This window comes from Phoxinus phoxinus (assembly GCF_949152265.1).
Source record: "Phoxinus phoxinus genome assembly, chromosome: 10".
In the NCBI taxonomy this organism is placed as follows: Eukaryota; Metazoa; Chordata; class Actinopteri; order Cypriniformes; family Leuciscidae; genus Phoxinus; species Phoxinus phoxinus.
This window is the reverse complement of record NC_136885.1, coordinates 17,530,650-17,546,590: the sequence shown is the minus strand read 5'-3', so window position 1 is coordinate 17,546,590 and position 15,941 is coordinate 17,530,650. Positions and strand designations below refer to the sequence as shown.

General features: G+C 39.5%; 1 protein-coding gene across 1 annotated transcript; it reads left to right on the top strand.

Annotated features, from left to right (window-relative positions):
• The first annotated feature begins 744 nt into the window (after positions 1-744).
• On the top strand, positions 745-15,067 carry cxcr3.2 (chemokine (C-X-C motif) receptor 3, tandem duplicate 2). Its single transcript, XM_079625979.1, has 5 exons — positions 745-768; positions 9,088-9,181; positions 9,766-9,830; positions 13,188-13,315; positions 13,395-15,067. Exons 4-5 carry the CDS (start codon positions 13,280-13,282, stop codon positions 14,502-14,504), a joined length of 1,146 nt encoding a protein of 381 aa, XP_079482105.1. The 5' UTR covers positions 745-768; positions 9,088-9,181; positions 9,766-9,830; positions 13,188-13,279; the 3' UTR covers positions 14,505-15,067.
• Positions 15,068-15,941: the final 874 nt, after the last annotated feature.

Below are 15,941 nucleotides of genomic sequence, written 5' to 3'. Positions count from 1 at the left end.
TTAGACCAGTAATTTTACTTCTTCTTAAGTACATTTTTTATTTAAGTAGTAACTTGATTTAAGTACTTAAACTTGAGTAGAATATTTTATTACTCTTTCCACCTCTGATACCCGGTTGAAAAAGTCACAACTCGCTCCTGTACTGCACCAGACCTATAAAGACCATTCTGTTAACCGTTTAAGAGCAAACGACTAAAATAGATAACCAAATAAAAAAATGCTGTAATTTTTAAACTTTGATTTTCAGGCCATGCTCTCTTTTGAAAGGCAACTTTGAACTTTCATGTCCTCAAGAATCAGAATCAAACAAAATACTAGGTAACTGAAAAGGGAAGCTATAAATTGGAATGTTACTAATGTATTCTTTGCACAAAAGATTTTTAGGGAAGAATGCATGGCTTAGTCAAATGTCACATGTTGCATGTTCATGTTGAAATTTAAGGATGATACTGCTAAGTAAAGACTGATGTGTTTGAAAGCGTTTTCAGAATAGGTCTGCGTGCATTTTCATTAAAAAGTCATTAGGGGGTGTGCATATGCATATAGCCTGCAGTAGCAGAGTATACACAAATACAATAACCTGAGTTTCACGAGTTCACACTTACAAATAAGTCAGTTAGAATAATGTTTGGCGTGCTGTCCGAGGAGAGGGCTCCAGGCTCTGTATTTTCCCCAAACCCAGAGTACTCCCCTGGCTGTGGAAGGAACAAGCCAAGAGTGAGGTGTCGGGGTGGTGGAGGGGTGCTGAAAAACTGTCAAGGAATGTAGGTGAGTCGACTGAGTGCCTATATATGCTTCTTCTCATGCTGATGGGATAGTCATGATGATTGTTGATGACAAATTCATTGGATTGATTATTTGAATGTGTTCCTCCCGAACTTTGTTTAATGAAACATCAAGTGATTTGGTGGATCAGATAACATCTTAGAATGCTAATGTTACATGCTTTAGACATCTAAGTGCATGTTAGAACAAAGAATAGAAGGAGACGTACGGTTTTATAATAGTGCAGTGAATCTGTTGAACTGTTTGACTTGATTGTTGACACATCAGGGCATGTCTCTGGTTTTCTTATTTAAAGTCCTGCACTGCACTGCTGTAACACTAACTAAGTTTTTGCCTCTTTACCTGCGCCGGTGAAGTTAGCTTGTATAAATACTTTAATCACCCTCCTGCCCCTTAAGTAAATTATCTTTTTAAAAAGAAACACCCAAAGTCATCTGAGAATAGGAAATTCCATACGTTTTACTGTTCTAGTTATGAAGAACTGTATTTTTGTATTTAACTTAAAAGGAATTTATTTAGCCCTATGTGAAAAGAAGAAATATATTATATATATATATGTGTGTGTGTGTGTGTGTGTGTGTGTGTGTGTGTGTGTGTGTGTGTGTGTGTGTGTGTGTGTGTGTGTGTGACACTGGACCACAAAACCAGTCACATGGGTAAATGTTTTTTCAAATCTCATTGAGCTGAATAAATAAGCTTTCCATTAATGTATGGTTTGTTGAAAAAAAAACTATATTTGGCCGATATACACCTATTTGAAAATCTGGAATCTGAGGGTGCAAAAAATCGAAACATTGAGAAAATCGCCTTTAAAGTTGTCCATTTATGTTCACGATTGTGCTGCATTCACTCACAAAAATAAATGTTTTATGTGTTTACCGTAGGAAATTTACAAAATATCTTCATGCCCATCTTTACTTAATATCCTAATGATTTTTGGCATGAAACAAAAATCGATCATTTTGACCCATGCAATGGCTATTTTCACAAATACCCATGCTACTTGCGACTGGTTTGTGATCCAGGGTCACATATAGTAGCCTATACATTACTCAGCAGAGTGTTTTCTATAGTTTTAAATTAATATTTTAATAGTGTTGTGCAAATTCTAGAGTTTGTTGTTGCTCTCTCATGCTAATCATCACTACCGCATACAGACGTGCAGAGGCCACATGATTGCACAATTCCTGAAAATATGTTGCACAACCATTCAGTCAAAATCACACTCCACAGTTTCAAATGTTTTAGACAGGGATCAAGTAACGGATATGAAACACCACTCTTGTTTCATTAGTATTAGAAACAAGAAGCTCTGAGGTCAGGTGCATAAGCAACCGTTAAAATGTACAATTATGCGGACATTTCTGAATCTTTTTCTTTATTACATCTGAGGTGCAAAAATAATGACAATGACAAAATAAAAAATAAGTAAATAATAATTGATGAAGGAGATAAGATTGTTGTTATGTTGCTAAAAGAGTGTCACTTGAATTAATATATTATTTGTATATGGGTAAGTCAAAATACAGAGCAAACATCCATTATCTCCTTATATTTTGCTGTTATAAATTATGTCAGTCTCCCACAAGTTACTTATGTTGTGTCTCAGACATTCAGTTCCTGCTTATGTGCAATAGGAAAAAGAGATATTGCTGATCTGTGGTAGACTGATTCATTGCAGGTCACAAATATCTGTCAGTATGGTAATTTATTAATAATTTGTGATCAGTCATCGCTAAACCTAATAAATATAATATTAAGTAATTATCAACTTAAAATTGTCCATTAATATATTGTATAATAGTCATTTGTCTATTCTCTGAAAAAAGGTTCAATTCAATAGCCTATTTTGTTTTTCTACTGATAAAGTATGTTTATGAGCTATTTAATTCATATCATTTAATTAAAATGTTATGAAATTAACTATTGAAATTAGCCTGTGCATGAGGAGATCACAAAGTCGTGGAAGGCACATTTTTCTGCCCAAATGGTATGGGAGATTCCCCAGGTGAAACCTGCAAAATGCTGCCACCTGGTGGGGTCACCCGCATCTCTCATCCAGGGCCTGTAATTTCTCGGCCGCTCGCTGCCAAGGCTTACAGCGCTACCGAATAAGCCACCTCCAGCCTGCATGCCATGGGTCTCCAAGCAAGTATACCAGTCCAAGGCACTCAGAGAGCTGCACAAGTGTAGCTATTTCTGACACAGAGTTGATGCAGGTACTGTGCACAGCAACGGATCTCACCCTCCGGGTGACAAAAGTCACTGCGCAGTCCCTTGGGTAGAAGATGTCCACACTTGTGGTCCAGGAGCAAAATTTCTCGACCTCTTCGCCCAGCAGTTCTCGGCAGTACAGAAGCAGATGGAGGCGATAAAACACATCCTGCCCCGGCGGTCTCCCGCTGCTTCCACCCTGCCTCCGGCAGTCCTCCCGCCTAATCGTCACTGAGGGCGTCCGCCGGCGGCCTCCACCTTCGTTCCTGTTATGAAGGTGACACAGCCCCAAGAAAGGCGGTGGGTTTTGACCAATCTTGGGTCTGTGTGTTTTGAATCGGGCCCTTCACAAGCTCAAAATGCTAATGCAGAAACGCCTTTTCAAATGCGTTCACCCCAAGATGTATTGCACCAGATGGCACCCACGTCCAGACCTCTGGAACCTCCACGTGTGGTCTCCTGGACACGTAGGACTTAAGTGGCCTGCCCCCAGCGGTAGTTGACACAATCCACGAGGGAGGAAGGATGAAAGAAAGAATAAGAATAAAACAAAGTGAGGAAGAGCATTGGGATCAACAACTGTAATTAATAAAAACACACACACATCATGTTGATGACAACTTACATGAGCTTAATGTGATGGGTGCGCAAGCCTCTGTGAACACAGTCCTGTGATGTCTGGGTCAATGGAGGTCAGCTTCAGTCAGGTTTGGCTCAGCATCCACCCTGCTTCTATACTTTGTTTTTATGACAACTGATGAAGAGAAGCATTTCTTGCACAGATACGTGGTCACAAAAGGAAGGAGAAAGCGCATGGCCTTGTCGGAAAGCACAGGGTATTCACTGTGCTGCTTTATCCAACAATGTCTGCTTTCTGAAATGTTTCGTCACAAGACAACTCTATTAAACTCTCCTGCACACCAACATTTAAGTCCTCTGAAGCCATTTGAGAGGTGTCGATGCTGAAATATCTCATCTAGCTTCAGCTTCAGGCATTACTGGGAAATAATCATGGAACTGTTGTCTGTGTGACACGAGGTGTGCAGTGATGTTCTCCCTGATTCCATCATCAAGCGTCAGGTCATTGTCAGACAGAAAACTCTCCAAAGCAGGGAAGGCTGACACATCACCTGCAGTGACTTTGATTTCAAATAACTAACTTTTTCAGCAGTGCTTTGAATATGTGTTCTGCACGTCAAAGACATTGATGGAGAGTCCCTGTGGTCCCAAATTCAGTTCGTTTAAACGTGAAAAAATGTCAGACAAGTATGCCAGCTGACTGAGCCACACAGTATCCTCGAAAAGGTGTGACATGGGGAAGTTTGTGTCCTAAAAGAACATCTGGGCCTCTTTGTGCAATTCGGAAAGCCTCGAAAGTACATTTCCTCTTAAATGCCACCTTACTTCAGTATGAAGCAAGAGTTGGACATGCTCACTGCCTATTTCCTCGCAAAGCACACAAAATAAGAGAGCATTCTCTGGTCTGACCTTAATGAAGTTCACAGTTTTCACAGCAGAGTCCAGCACAGACATCTTCGTCACTGCCAGGGCCTCACGATGGATGCTGCAGGGAGTCCAGCGGATCTCAGGTGCCACCTTTCGGATGCGACCTGCTACTCCACTGTGATGACCTGTCATAGCCCTCTCACTGTCTGTACACACTCCAGCCCATTCTCTTATAAACGTGTCGAGTACCTGGAATATGTGCTCTGCTGTAGTTCTGGTCTCAAGTGACTGGCAGAACATAAAGTTCTCCTGAGCTGCATCATCATTTTTATATCTGTATCATTATTTCATATCATCATTTCACATCTGTAGTCTCGACTGGATGGCAAAATTTCAACTGTTTTTAATGCACTCAATCAGTGTCTTTTTAATATTGTCAGCCATGTCTTTTATTCTTCGTGACACATTATCGTTTGCAACAAGTTTAACTGTTTGTCAGTTTTGTCTCCACACATGATGTGTGTCATCTCTTTGGCTAAAGGTAGACACAGTTGTTCCCCAATTGTGTGCAGTTTATAGATTTTGGCAATCCGGAGGCTGGCACGATATGTAGCTTCCTGTGCTTTGATATTGGGTGCATCACAGAATTGAATGGTAGACTTTAGTGCTGCACGATTAATCTCAATGAAACTGTGCGATTTGGCGATTATTTTATGCGCAGCTTGTCGGTGCAGGACGGCTGATGTGATCAGTAGTAAATGCTGCTCCTTCTGAAATCCGGAGAGCGCTCTCACGCAGACATGCCAAATCTGCCCCATCGCAGAAGTATATCATTCCAGGAAATCCCTATCGGGCATCATACTATCGCTGTAGCTGAATAAACAGAAGATTGAAACGCTTTGATTGATTAAACATGATTAATAAACACAGGACTGCCTTATTCTGTGTAAGAAGCCACATAATCTCAGAAGGATGCTCAACTGTCATTATGAAGTGAGTTTGGAGTAAAAGAATGTTATTAAATGTTGTATTTTGTTGGACAAGAGGTTCATAAATGCTTCTCATTTTTGGAAAGAGGTTTGCATGTATTGTGTTTTCAAATGCATGTTATAAGTGACTCAAACACACAGTGCTTTCAGATGGGGCAGCGTTTAAAGAGCCGTACATCAATGACAAGCTGCGCATAAAAAAATTATCGCAGCCTTTGCAATTTCAAAATTGTGATAAGCCAACTCGATTTAAGTGCGAATTCATGCAAATTGCGATTAATCGTGCAGCCCTAGTGGACTTTGCTTCAGTTCATCATGTTTTCGTTTTAAAAAAAAGTGTCATGTGTTTAGTCGCAAGATGCCGTTTGAGATGTGATGGTTTAACTTTGCAACATACCACACACTGCACCCTGGGCATTTTCTCTTTCCCGCTCCAAATAAATCCAAATATGATGTAATTCGAGTCATTTGCATCTATGCATTTGGCAGACGCTTTTATCCAAAGCGACTTACATTGCATTTCAAGGTATTTACATTCTTATCAGGGTCATAACTTCTCACTGTATTGTACCGTTTGCTGCTGTTAGCAGATGCTCTGGGGACTTCACCGGCGCTATCAAAGTAGCCACTGTTAGCACCTGTGCTCGGTTCACTCTCGTCCTCTTCAGTTATTGTGCTTAAACATTCTCCTCCTGATCCACACTTCTCTTGCCTGATTGAAGCCACGATAGCAGTTTTGTTGAACTTTTTATCATTTAGCCACCTTTACCTCTTATCACAGCCTGTAGCAGCTACTGTAGCTAACAGTCGATGTCAGTTACGGCTACGGCTACCAGAAGCACCTGCAAACCTTTTAAAAGTGTTTAAACATTTAAAAAAAGCACGACCTGGTCATCAGGTTCCTGAAAGGCGCGAGGAGGTTTAATCCTCCTTGACCTCGCCTCATCCCCTCTTGGGCGCTCTCTCTGGTCTTAACGGCCCTACAGAGAGCTCCCTTTGAGCCTTTACAGTCAGTTGAGATTAAGATCCTGTCTCTTAAGACAGTGCTCCTGACTGCATTCACTTAAATTAAGAGGGTCGGGGACCTGCAGGCGTTTTTGGTCAATGAAACGTGCCTGGAATTCAGGCCGGCCAACTCTGATGTAATCCTGGATACGTGCCCAGAGTTCTCACCACTCCTTTTAGGGACCAGTTGGTGAACTTGTAAGCGCTGCCACCGGAGGAGACAGAACCAGCCCTTGCGTTGCTGTGTCCCATTCACGCTTTGCGCTTGTACGTGGACCGCACGCATAGGACCTTGGAACAGATCTTTGTTTGCTTTGGAAGACAGTAGAAGGGAAAGGCTGTCTTTAAGCAGAGGTTGGCCCATTGGATCGTGGATGCCAACATCTTGGCGTACCAGTCACATGACGAGCAGTGCCCCCTTGGGGTGAGAGCTCACTCCACTCGGAGTGATGCCACCTCCTGGGCATTGGCATGACGCCTCGCTTGCAGACATTTGTAGAGCTGCGGGCTGGGAAACACCCAGCATTTGCGAGATTTGCGAGATCTCCTACAATTTCTTCCTGTTTGTTGACTACAAACAGGTAATATGCGGGGAGGCTGGCTTGGTGTCTCACTTGCAGCGCAATTTCCATCTCAGGACAGGATATGAGCTCCAATCCGCTCCCCAGGCGAGTTCCCCGGCTGGCGAACCCTTGTTGGAGTTCCTCCTGCACCCTTCGGCAGTTTCACCTGTGATCCCAAAAGTGTATTCTTCCACGATACGGCTTCCCTATCAGCGAGCCCGTGTCTTTCCCTTAGCAGAGCCCACTCTGACGCCTCTGCTTGGTATTGACTCCACCATAACAAGGCAGGATCTACCACTGACACCTTCCTTATGTAGCATTGCCCAGTGGTCAGTCCATGTGTAACTCCACATGTTACCTCCCTGCGGGCAGGGTGTGGCCCCCGTAGTGTCCCTTTACATTTGGAATAGCTATGCTTTCCAAGTGTTATCCAATAGTTTCACCGTAAGGAACAGCGATCGAGTGATTGATATTCTTTCCACCCCAACAGGTCCGGGGGGATTAAGCAGCTTACAAGGGGTGCTTGATGGCACAGCAGTTGTGGCATTCTTTCTTAGGGATCCCAATACGCCAGTCATTGACATAACGTTGTACTGTATGTGACTGACTGATGGGAAATGTCTAGTTACTAATGTAACGCCCCATCACCACTGTCCCTATGTCCACCGCTGAGCAACCAGGCACTGGCTCAGCTCCTCAGCGAAAACTTAATGAGTAGGCTAAGTCCTGCCCGCTTTCCTTTATATACCCACAGCGCAGCGAGTGGTTTGCGATGCAAATCTCATTCGCCAGTGTCCATTGGTTTGTTTTGTTACCACTTGAAGGTGATTGGGCTCTCAGACGAGATCCCAATACATTAGTCACTGACGTAACGTCTCCGTTCCTTCCTTCAGGGACATTACATTAGATTAGTATAGATGTTTGAATGAAAGCTGTCAGTACATTTTTCCCCACTAAGTTTATTTTGCTCATTCATTTTCACAATAAGAAAATACTAGTTAAAACATTTGGTATCCTCTCGATACATTTATTTTCGCAATTATACTTACAGTACACCTGCTTCTGCGTGTCTTAATCATTGAGACTAAAACGTTACTGACAGGATCAGAAACAGGCCAGGCGGAGAACCTTGAACACGCAAACCTCCTGTGGTTCTCGCCGCATCACATTCATCGGCCTCAGCTGGTTTAGAAAAGCACCTAGAGGTGAGTGTGGCTGATCATATGATGCATGCTTAATTGGGTTAAATAATATTTAACACGTTAAACTGAAAATATTAGGCTAATTAGCCTAATTAAAACATTTAAAAAAACACTGCTCTGGTTTTAGCTGCACAATGATAGATGTTGTGAACTGAATCTAAACCACAATTTTGAAAACTCAATTGAATATGAAAGAAATATATGTATCTTTTTTTTTTTTTTTTTTACCATGTAGCCATTGCTCGGTTTGGAATTGTAAGCAGATGCAGTATTTTTTATTTTTTTATTTTTTTAAATAGAGATCATAGCCTATACAGTATGCCCATATGTTATAGTAAAATCTGGCTGCTATATGTGCTTTACTCTTTTGCATTTATAACAGGCCTATGTGGCCATGTAGGATGTGGTTAACATTCAGAGAAGGCGTCAACACACATCAGAGTAGTTCAGTGAAAATTAGGTTGTGCACTAATTCCAGTAAACATGTGAACAACTACACCACTGGCTTAACCAGATGGTTTAAGAGATTAATTTTATAAAGTCAAAATACATTATTGGGTCTGTGTTACAATGTATTCTTGCTCCTGAGAATAGAGAGTGGAATAAATGGAAAAACAATTATACTGTGACAGTACCCTCATTAGAAAACAACATGCAACACTGTGAGTGTGATTTAAGAGTGTGAAAAAAACATTGTCTATACTTGCCTGCTGAGAAATGCTTAGAGGCTGTAATGTTGTAAAGGACCTAACATTTCAAACTCTGGTTGATTGCGGTGAATGAGACACATTAATTTAGCAGGTAAGTCTCTGGATTGCAGACCGTGATGATTTTAATACTGGCATATTTGATGCCTGATGTATCAAGTCTTATCTTTTGCAGGTAGTGAAGGGAATTGGCTGGAGGACTGAAGACTTGCAGACAATGACTCACAGAAGACTGAAAGAGACAAAGGACGGGACAGTACAATGCACAGGCAAGTTGGTAATCAGGTAGAAGTTCAGTGTTGAACGACGGGACCAGACCCTGATGAGTGTGTGAAGCAGGCGTAAAAAGTGGAGCTGATGAAGGTGATAATGGCAAGTGTGAATGATTGTGAAGTATGTGCAGGTGTGTGATTGATTATGGGAAATGTAGTGTTCTGAGGTGACTAGTCACTTGAGGATTGTGACACTTATAGCTTGTTGAAAAAATCCTCACAAATATAACATCCAAGTTTGTTTGGTCAAAAATCATCTATAAATAGTCTAAACAACAAATCATCATGTATCACTAATTTATTTAGAACAGACGGAGAGCATCAGTTTACTGCTTATTAGCAGGAAAAGACTGATAAAAATATCATTACAGGGAAAAAACAACAAAAAACAAATTTTAACCAAAAATGCTTTTACAGGCACTTACTATATATTAGCCTACATATGATGTTTAAAAAGTAAGTGCTGTAAAAGCATTTTTGGTATAAGTATAACATACTTAGCAGAGACAGAGAGCAAAAAGGGAAGAGAGAAAAAAAAGTCAGGAAGCACCAAGATAAGCATGTTTCCTGAACATTTTCAGAAGAAATCATACCACCATCTGATCTGGGCCAGGCAAACACTGAATAGACAGCACAGAGAGGACAGGTACGAGACTTCTACTTCTACAGTTACTCTGATCCAACTCAGTCTTTAAAAAATAGATTAGTGTTTTTTTATGTATATTTGAAAATGTTTAATATATATTTTATATGTTGTTAAATTTTTTTTAAATGAAATATATACACACAAAAGTTGCACTGCAGTATGATAATCTTTTGGTTTTGATATGAATTGCAACAAATACTAATATTTTCTGGTAACGCTTTAGATTACAGCCCGGAAAGTACTGCGTAATTACAATGAAATTACAGTGTAACTTTCGGTAATTACAGTGTACCTATAAAGTACTTATGTGTAAGTATAGGGGAACAATATGTAAAGTTTTGGGAATAAAGGGGTAACAACCAGGAAAATACTGCGTAATTAAAACTAAATTACAGTGTAACTTTCGGTAATTACAGTGTACCTATAAAGTACGTACGTGTAGGTATATAGGGGAACAATGTAAAGTTTTGGAATAAAGGGGTAACAACCAGGAAAAAAATTATTTAGGCAAACTATTAAGTATTTTAGAACTACGGGGTACTTATACTATAATACAATCTTACTTTTGGGAGCAATTTAGCGAGTAGGCTACATACACCTTTTTGTAATAATAGTGTATACAAATACATAAAGGCTTTTTTCAAATTACGGGGTAGCCTATATATCAGTGCATTTATAAAGTAGGCTAATTTGTTTTTATTGCAAAGGTGCACTGATTAAGTTGTTTCAAGGCAAGTAAAACTATTGCAACTTTTTTTTTTTTTTAAATGCTGGGGAAATATACTCTTGTTTCATGTAGTTACAGGGTAAGTATGACATTGCGGGCCGTAAATTAAAGTGGTGCTTCTTACCCTCTTGTTTCATGTAGTTACAGGGTAAGTACAATAAAAACACATGTAAACACACAATCTGATATCACTTGGAAAACTTTATTTGAAAAACAACTTATTTTAAAACGGATTTACAACACTTTCTCTTGCTTGGTTTCCTCCTCCTCTTGTTCCTCTTCTTCTTTCTTTCCACTGATAAATCTTAAGAAGGATTCTGTATTATGTGTTAAAAGAAAATACAGTACAGAAATGTCCTCACCATTTACTCATCTTTTACCCTCATGTCATCCGAGATGTATATGAATTTCCTTCTTCAGATTAACACAATTTTTTTTTTTAGAAAAATATATAATCTCTGTGAATGCATAATGCAAGCCCATGTGTTCCTAAAAGTTGACATCAAACAGCACATACAGCAATAACTAAAGTAATCCATACGACCCCAATGGATGAATCAATGTCTTCTGAAGTGAGACGATAAGTGTTTGTAAGAAAAATACCAAATATTTAAACATTTTAAAGACTATCGCTTCCGTTCCGACCAACTGTCACTTGCGCGTGCATGAGAGGGTTGAGTTCACGCTTGACACGCGTGACGTAAGCGCGCCGAGAAACCGAATGTCGATTTTTTTATTTTTTTATTAATGCTCACAACAAAATACAAACAATAACACATAATAATAATGAAAAACAAACAATACAGAAAAACAGAGATGGCAGTTCTCGCGCGAGTTTCACATCTAACTCCCGCGAGAACGTAATGAACGCGTGAAGCTTCACCAAACACGAAGCCAAGCCGACTCTCATGCACTCGCTGGACGCTGGTGACAGTTGGTCGGTAGCGAAAAGATGAGTAAATTACGAGAACATTTCTGGGTGTACTGTATTTTCTTTTAATACATAATACAGAATAGCAAAAGACTCATTCTTAAGATTAGGCTAATCAGTGGAATGATAGAAAAAGAAGAAGAGGAACAAGAGGAGGAGGAGGAAGTAGGAAGCCATGCAAAAATGTATACTTTCTGTCAGGACTTTAGTATTTGAAATGAAAAGTTGATTTTAAAAAAGGAATAAAGAATAATAAGTGTAATATGTTGTAAATCTTTTTTGAAATAAGTTGTTTTTCAAATAAAGTTTTCCAAGTGATATCAGATTGTGTGCATACATGTGTTTTTATTGTACTTACCCTGTAACTACATGAAACAAGAGGGTAAGAAGCACCACTTTAATTTACGGCCCGCAATGTCATACTTACCCTGTAACTACATGAAACAAGAGGGTAAGAAGCACCACTTTAATTTACGGCCCGCTATGTCATACTTACCCTGTAACTACAAGAAACAAGAGTATATTTCCCCAGCATTTAAAAAAAAAAAAAAGTTGTAGTTTTACTTGCCTTGAAACAACTTAATCAGTGCACCTTTGCAATAAAAACAAATTAACCTACTTTGTAAATGCACTGATATATAGGCTACCCCATAATTTGAAAAAAGCCTTTATGTATTTGTATACACTATTATTACAAAAAGGTGTATGTAGCCTACTCGCTAAATTGCTCCCAAAAGTAAGATTGTATTATAGTATAAGTACCCCGTAGTTCTAAAATACTTACAGTATAAATAATTTGCCTAAATAACATTTTTTTTTTCCTGGTTGTTACCCCTTTATTCCAAAACTTTACATTGTTCCCCTATATACTTACACGTACGTACTTTATAGGTACACTGTAATTACCGAAAGTTACACTGTAATTTAGTTTTAATTACGCAGTATTTTCCTGGTTGTTACCCCTTTATTCCCAAGACTTTACATATTGTTCCCCTATACTTACACATAAGTACTTTATAGGTACACTGTAATTACCGAAAGTTACACTGTAATTTCATTGTAATTACGCAGTACTTTCCGGGCTGTAATCTAAAGCGTTACCTATTTTCTCTATTTTCCATTCAGCCTTGATTCAAGTAATCCAATCCCTGTCTTTTTAATGACTCTAAGAAAAACTCTACTCTTTTAATTACTATTTTTTTTTCTTCAAACTCCACCTCTACCAAAAATACAATATAAAATACATATCTTAATGGAACATAACAGAAAAAAATATTTTTTATAATTTTATGTTATGTTTCATTGCATATGGCAAACTTATGCAATGTCAATTTTCAGCACTTTCAGTTCCCTCTAGTTGTACTATACTATTCCCGCTTTTGCACCATAAAATTACCCAACATTTTTCATAAAAAGTTTTTTTTACAAACATTCAGGTTTACTAACCTGTCAACTGTCCTTTTTGTTTGTTGAGTTTACGAAATTGCAAAGTGTTTTCAAGAAACTTTTGGATTATGTCTGCCCTCAGCAAATTGGGGATTTCAATGTTTATTTTTAACCGAATGAGTTTTATTTCTCTGTTTACGCACCCTTCAGTTCCCCTTTGCAGTGGTTATACGAAAGTGTAGGATTAAGTTTCTGTGGTCTGACTTCTCGCTCTCTATCCCTCTTTCTTTCTCTACTGACATTTTCCCAAAAGAAAGGAGAGACATATAGACAAGATAGCGTGAGAGACGAGTGAATCTCGTGCCCACTGTTTTACTTGTATGTCTCACTTCTCTGAAGAACATCATGAAGAACATCACAGCATCCACAGACGACTATGGGGTGAGTGATAGTTGGTATAAAAAATATTGAAAATATAGTCAGTACAAAATATTGAAAAGTCTTTTGCTCTGTTATACAGTACACAGATTATGACTACGGAAACAGTTCTAGCTATGGAGACGATCCCCATGGAGATGCCGTTGCAGCCCCCTGCAGTCTGAAGGAAACATGGGAGTTTCTTGGTCGCTTTGCCCCTATAGCTTACATCCTAGTCTTTATCCTGGCGCTTGTTGGTAACATTCTAGTGCTGTGTGTGATCCGCCGCTATCGGCAGTCTCGACACAGTCCCTGCTCCTTCTCACTGACAGACACCTTCCTGCTCCATTTGGCCATCTCTGACCTCCTTCTGGCTGTCACTTTGCCATTTTTCGCTGTCGAGTGGATCAACGGGTGGGTGTTTGGCGTGTTCATGTGTAAATTAGCTGGAACGGTGTTCTCGCTAAATGTCTATTGTGGCGTGCTATTCCTGGCCTGCATCAGCTTTGATCGATACTTGGCTATCGTACACGCCATCAATATCAGCTGGAGACGCAAGACCTGCCACGCTCAGCTGGCCTGCGCCATCATCTGGGTCGTCTGCTTTGGATTGGCCATGGTCGACATGCTCTACCGTGAAGTGGTGGAAATATATGGAATGAATAGGAGGATGTGCCAGGTAGTGTATTCACAAGAGAGCTCCCAGCAATGGCAGATCGGCATGCAGCTGGTTAGCTTGATTCTTGGATTCATACTTCCCCTACTGGTCATGCTGTATTGCTACCTTCGCATTTTCAAAGCACTGTGCCACGCCACGCGCAGGCAGAAACGACGCTCTATGAGGCTCATCGTCTCATTGGTTATTGTGTTTGTGGTCAGCTGGGCACCTTATAATGCCCTGCGGCTTACCGACAGTCTGCAGACACTCGGGGTCATTGTCAAAAGCTGTGGGCTGAACAAGGTGCTGGATGTGGGCGTTCTGGTGACTGAAAGCCTGGGCCTGGCACATTGCGCTTTGAATCCACTTCTCTATGGCCTTGTGGGGGTAAAATTCCGGCGTGAGCTCGCCCATATGTGCAAGGCTGCTTTAGGACCCCAGGGCTGCCTCGGATTAGCAGGATGGGCAAACGGTCGGGGATCAACCATCCGCAGGCCTGGATCATTCAGCTCAGTTGACAGTGAGAATACCTCATACTTCTCTGTCATGGCCTGAAAAGAGAGCAAATGACATGAACGAGGAGAAGTGATGGTTGTTTTTATTTGGAATTGGAAAGGAACTGAGTGATATTATAATCGAACCTTTCCATGTTCTCATTTTTAAAAGCATGGCATTATCTAATACATCAGCAAATTTATTTTAGCATCCATTTGATTGAGGAGACTTTGTCATCATTTAAAAAAAATATGTTTTTGTAAAATGCTGTTGATTTTGTTACATCAGCAATTCTGCTTTTTCGTGGTGGTTGTAAGAGTGAATCATCCCAAGTTGTCTGGGTTTAGTGTTACAAAAAAGGAATTGAAAACATGGTTTCAGACTCCACATCCTCTTTCTTTATTTTTCTTTGTTTATACATACTATTAACAAGTAATACTGTAACAAATTGAGCTTTGCTTATCTTTTTATGAGTCTGTTTTTTGAGATTTAAATAGATCAACATGCAGGATGTATTCCTCTGTAATTTTCGTAAAACATTGTATTGGTATGTTTGCACTCTGCTGCCTCCTCTGATAGAGTGTAGGTTCCATTAAAATTGTAAAAAAATATTTGTGTGACTCATTTCTTTTCTTTTTCTTGTTCAGCTGTAGATTGGGAGGATGTTACACTCTAAATATGTATTTTATTCGGAGAATGTCTGCAGCCACAAAGGAAATGCAAACGCAATAGGTGTGATTTTTTATTTTTAAAGGAAATTACCTCTTTTAGAGAGCATTGTGTTTATATTTACTACTAGTACAATTTTTTTAAATTAAATAAATGTTAATTTTTGACATGAAAACATTATATGAGTATCTCTAAGAGCATAAGGATTAGTTAGCTAAAAGGAAGTCTGGAGATTCATAAACACCGCGGCTGAGCATTGTTGAGCATTTGTATCTGCTGAGCTAGCTCTGAAGATTTAAAAGTTTCCTTCTGTGGTTTTTAGTTAATGTCAGTTGGCTATGCTAACCAGCCAAACTCTGACCCCATTATAGAAAGTAGCATGACTCATCGTCATCGCAGTGACATAAACGTAAGCCTTTTTGGCTATTAAATAAAATGGGCCCTAATAAGTCATCACACCCAAATGTCCTGATTCAATAGGGAAAATGGCAGACAGAAAACTTACTGTCTTTTTTATTTTTATTGTTTTGCTGAGTATTACTAAATATTGCTGAGTTTCACCATTAAATTAATAAAGACAATAGTTTGCTCTTCCTTAACTTCTACTGTATGAATACGAGATGAAATGACCCAAAACCTCTCTGTATTTTTTTTAATGCTACCTTGTCAGCTGTTTAAAATATTTTCTTCACTGTAGTGTAGAGTCGACCATACTGTAGGCCACTTTATAATAACTAATTGTTAAATCATTGATTGCATAACAAACCATTAAAACATGAGCTCTGCTGACAATATGTAAATATGCTGAAAAGATTGCCATACCAGTAT

Bases quoted from the DNA above. Each gene is read 5' to 3' on its own strand.
- cxcr3.2 (XM_079625979.1), top strand. From the start codon at position 13,280: ATGAAGAACATCACAGCATCCACAGACGACTATGGG. The intron at 13,316-13,394 runs GTGAGTGATAGT...TCTGTTATACAG, and splicing joins CATCCACAGACGACTATGGG to TACACAGATTATGACTACGG.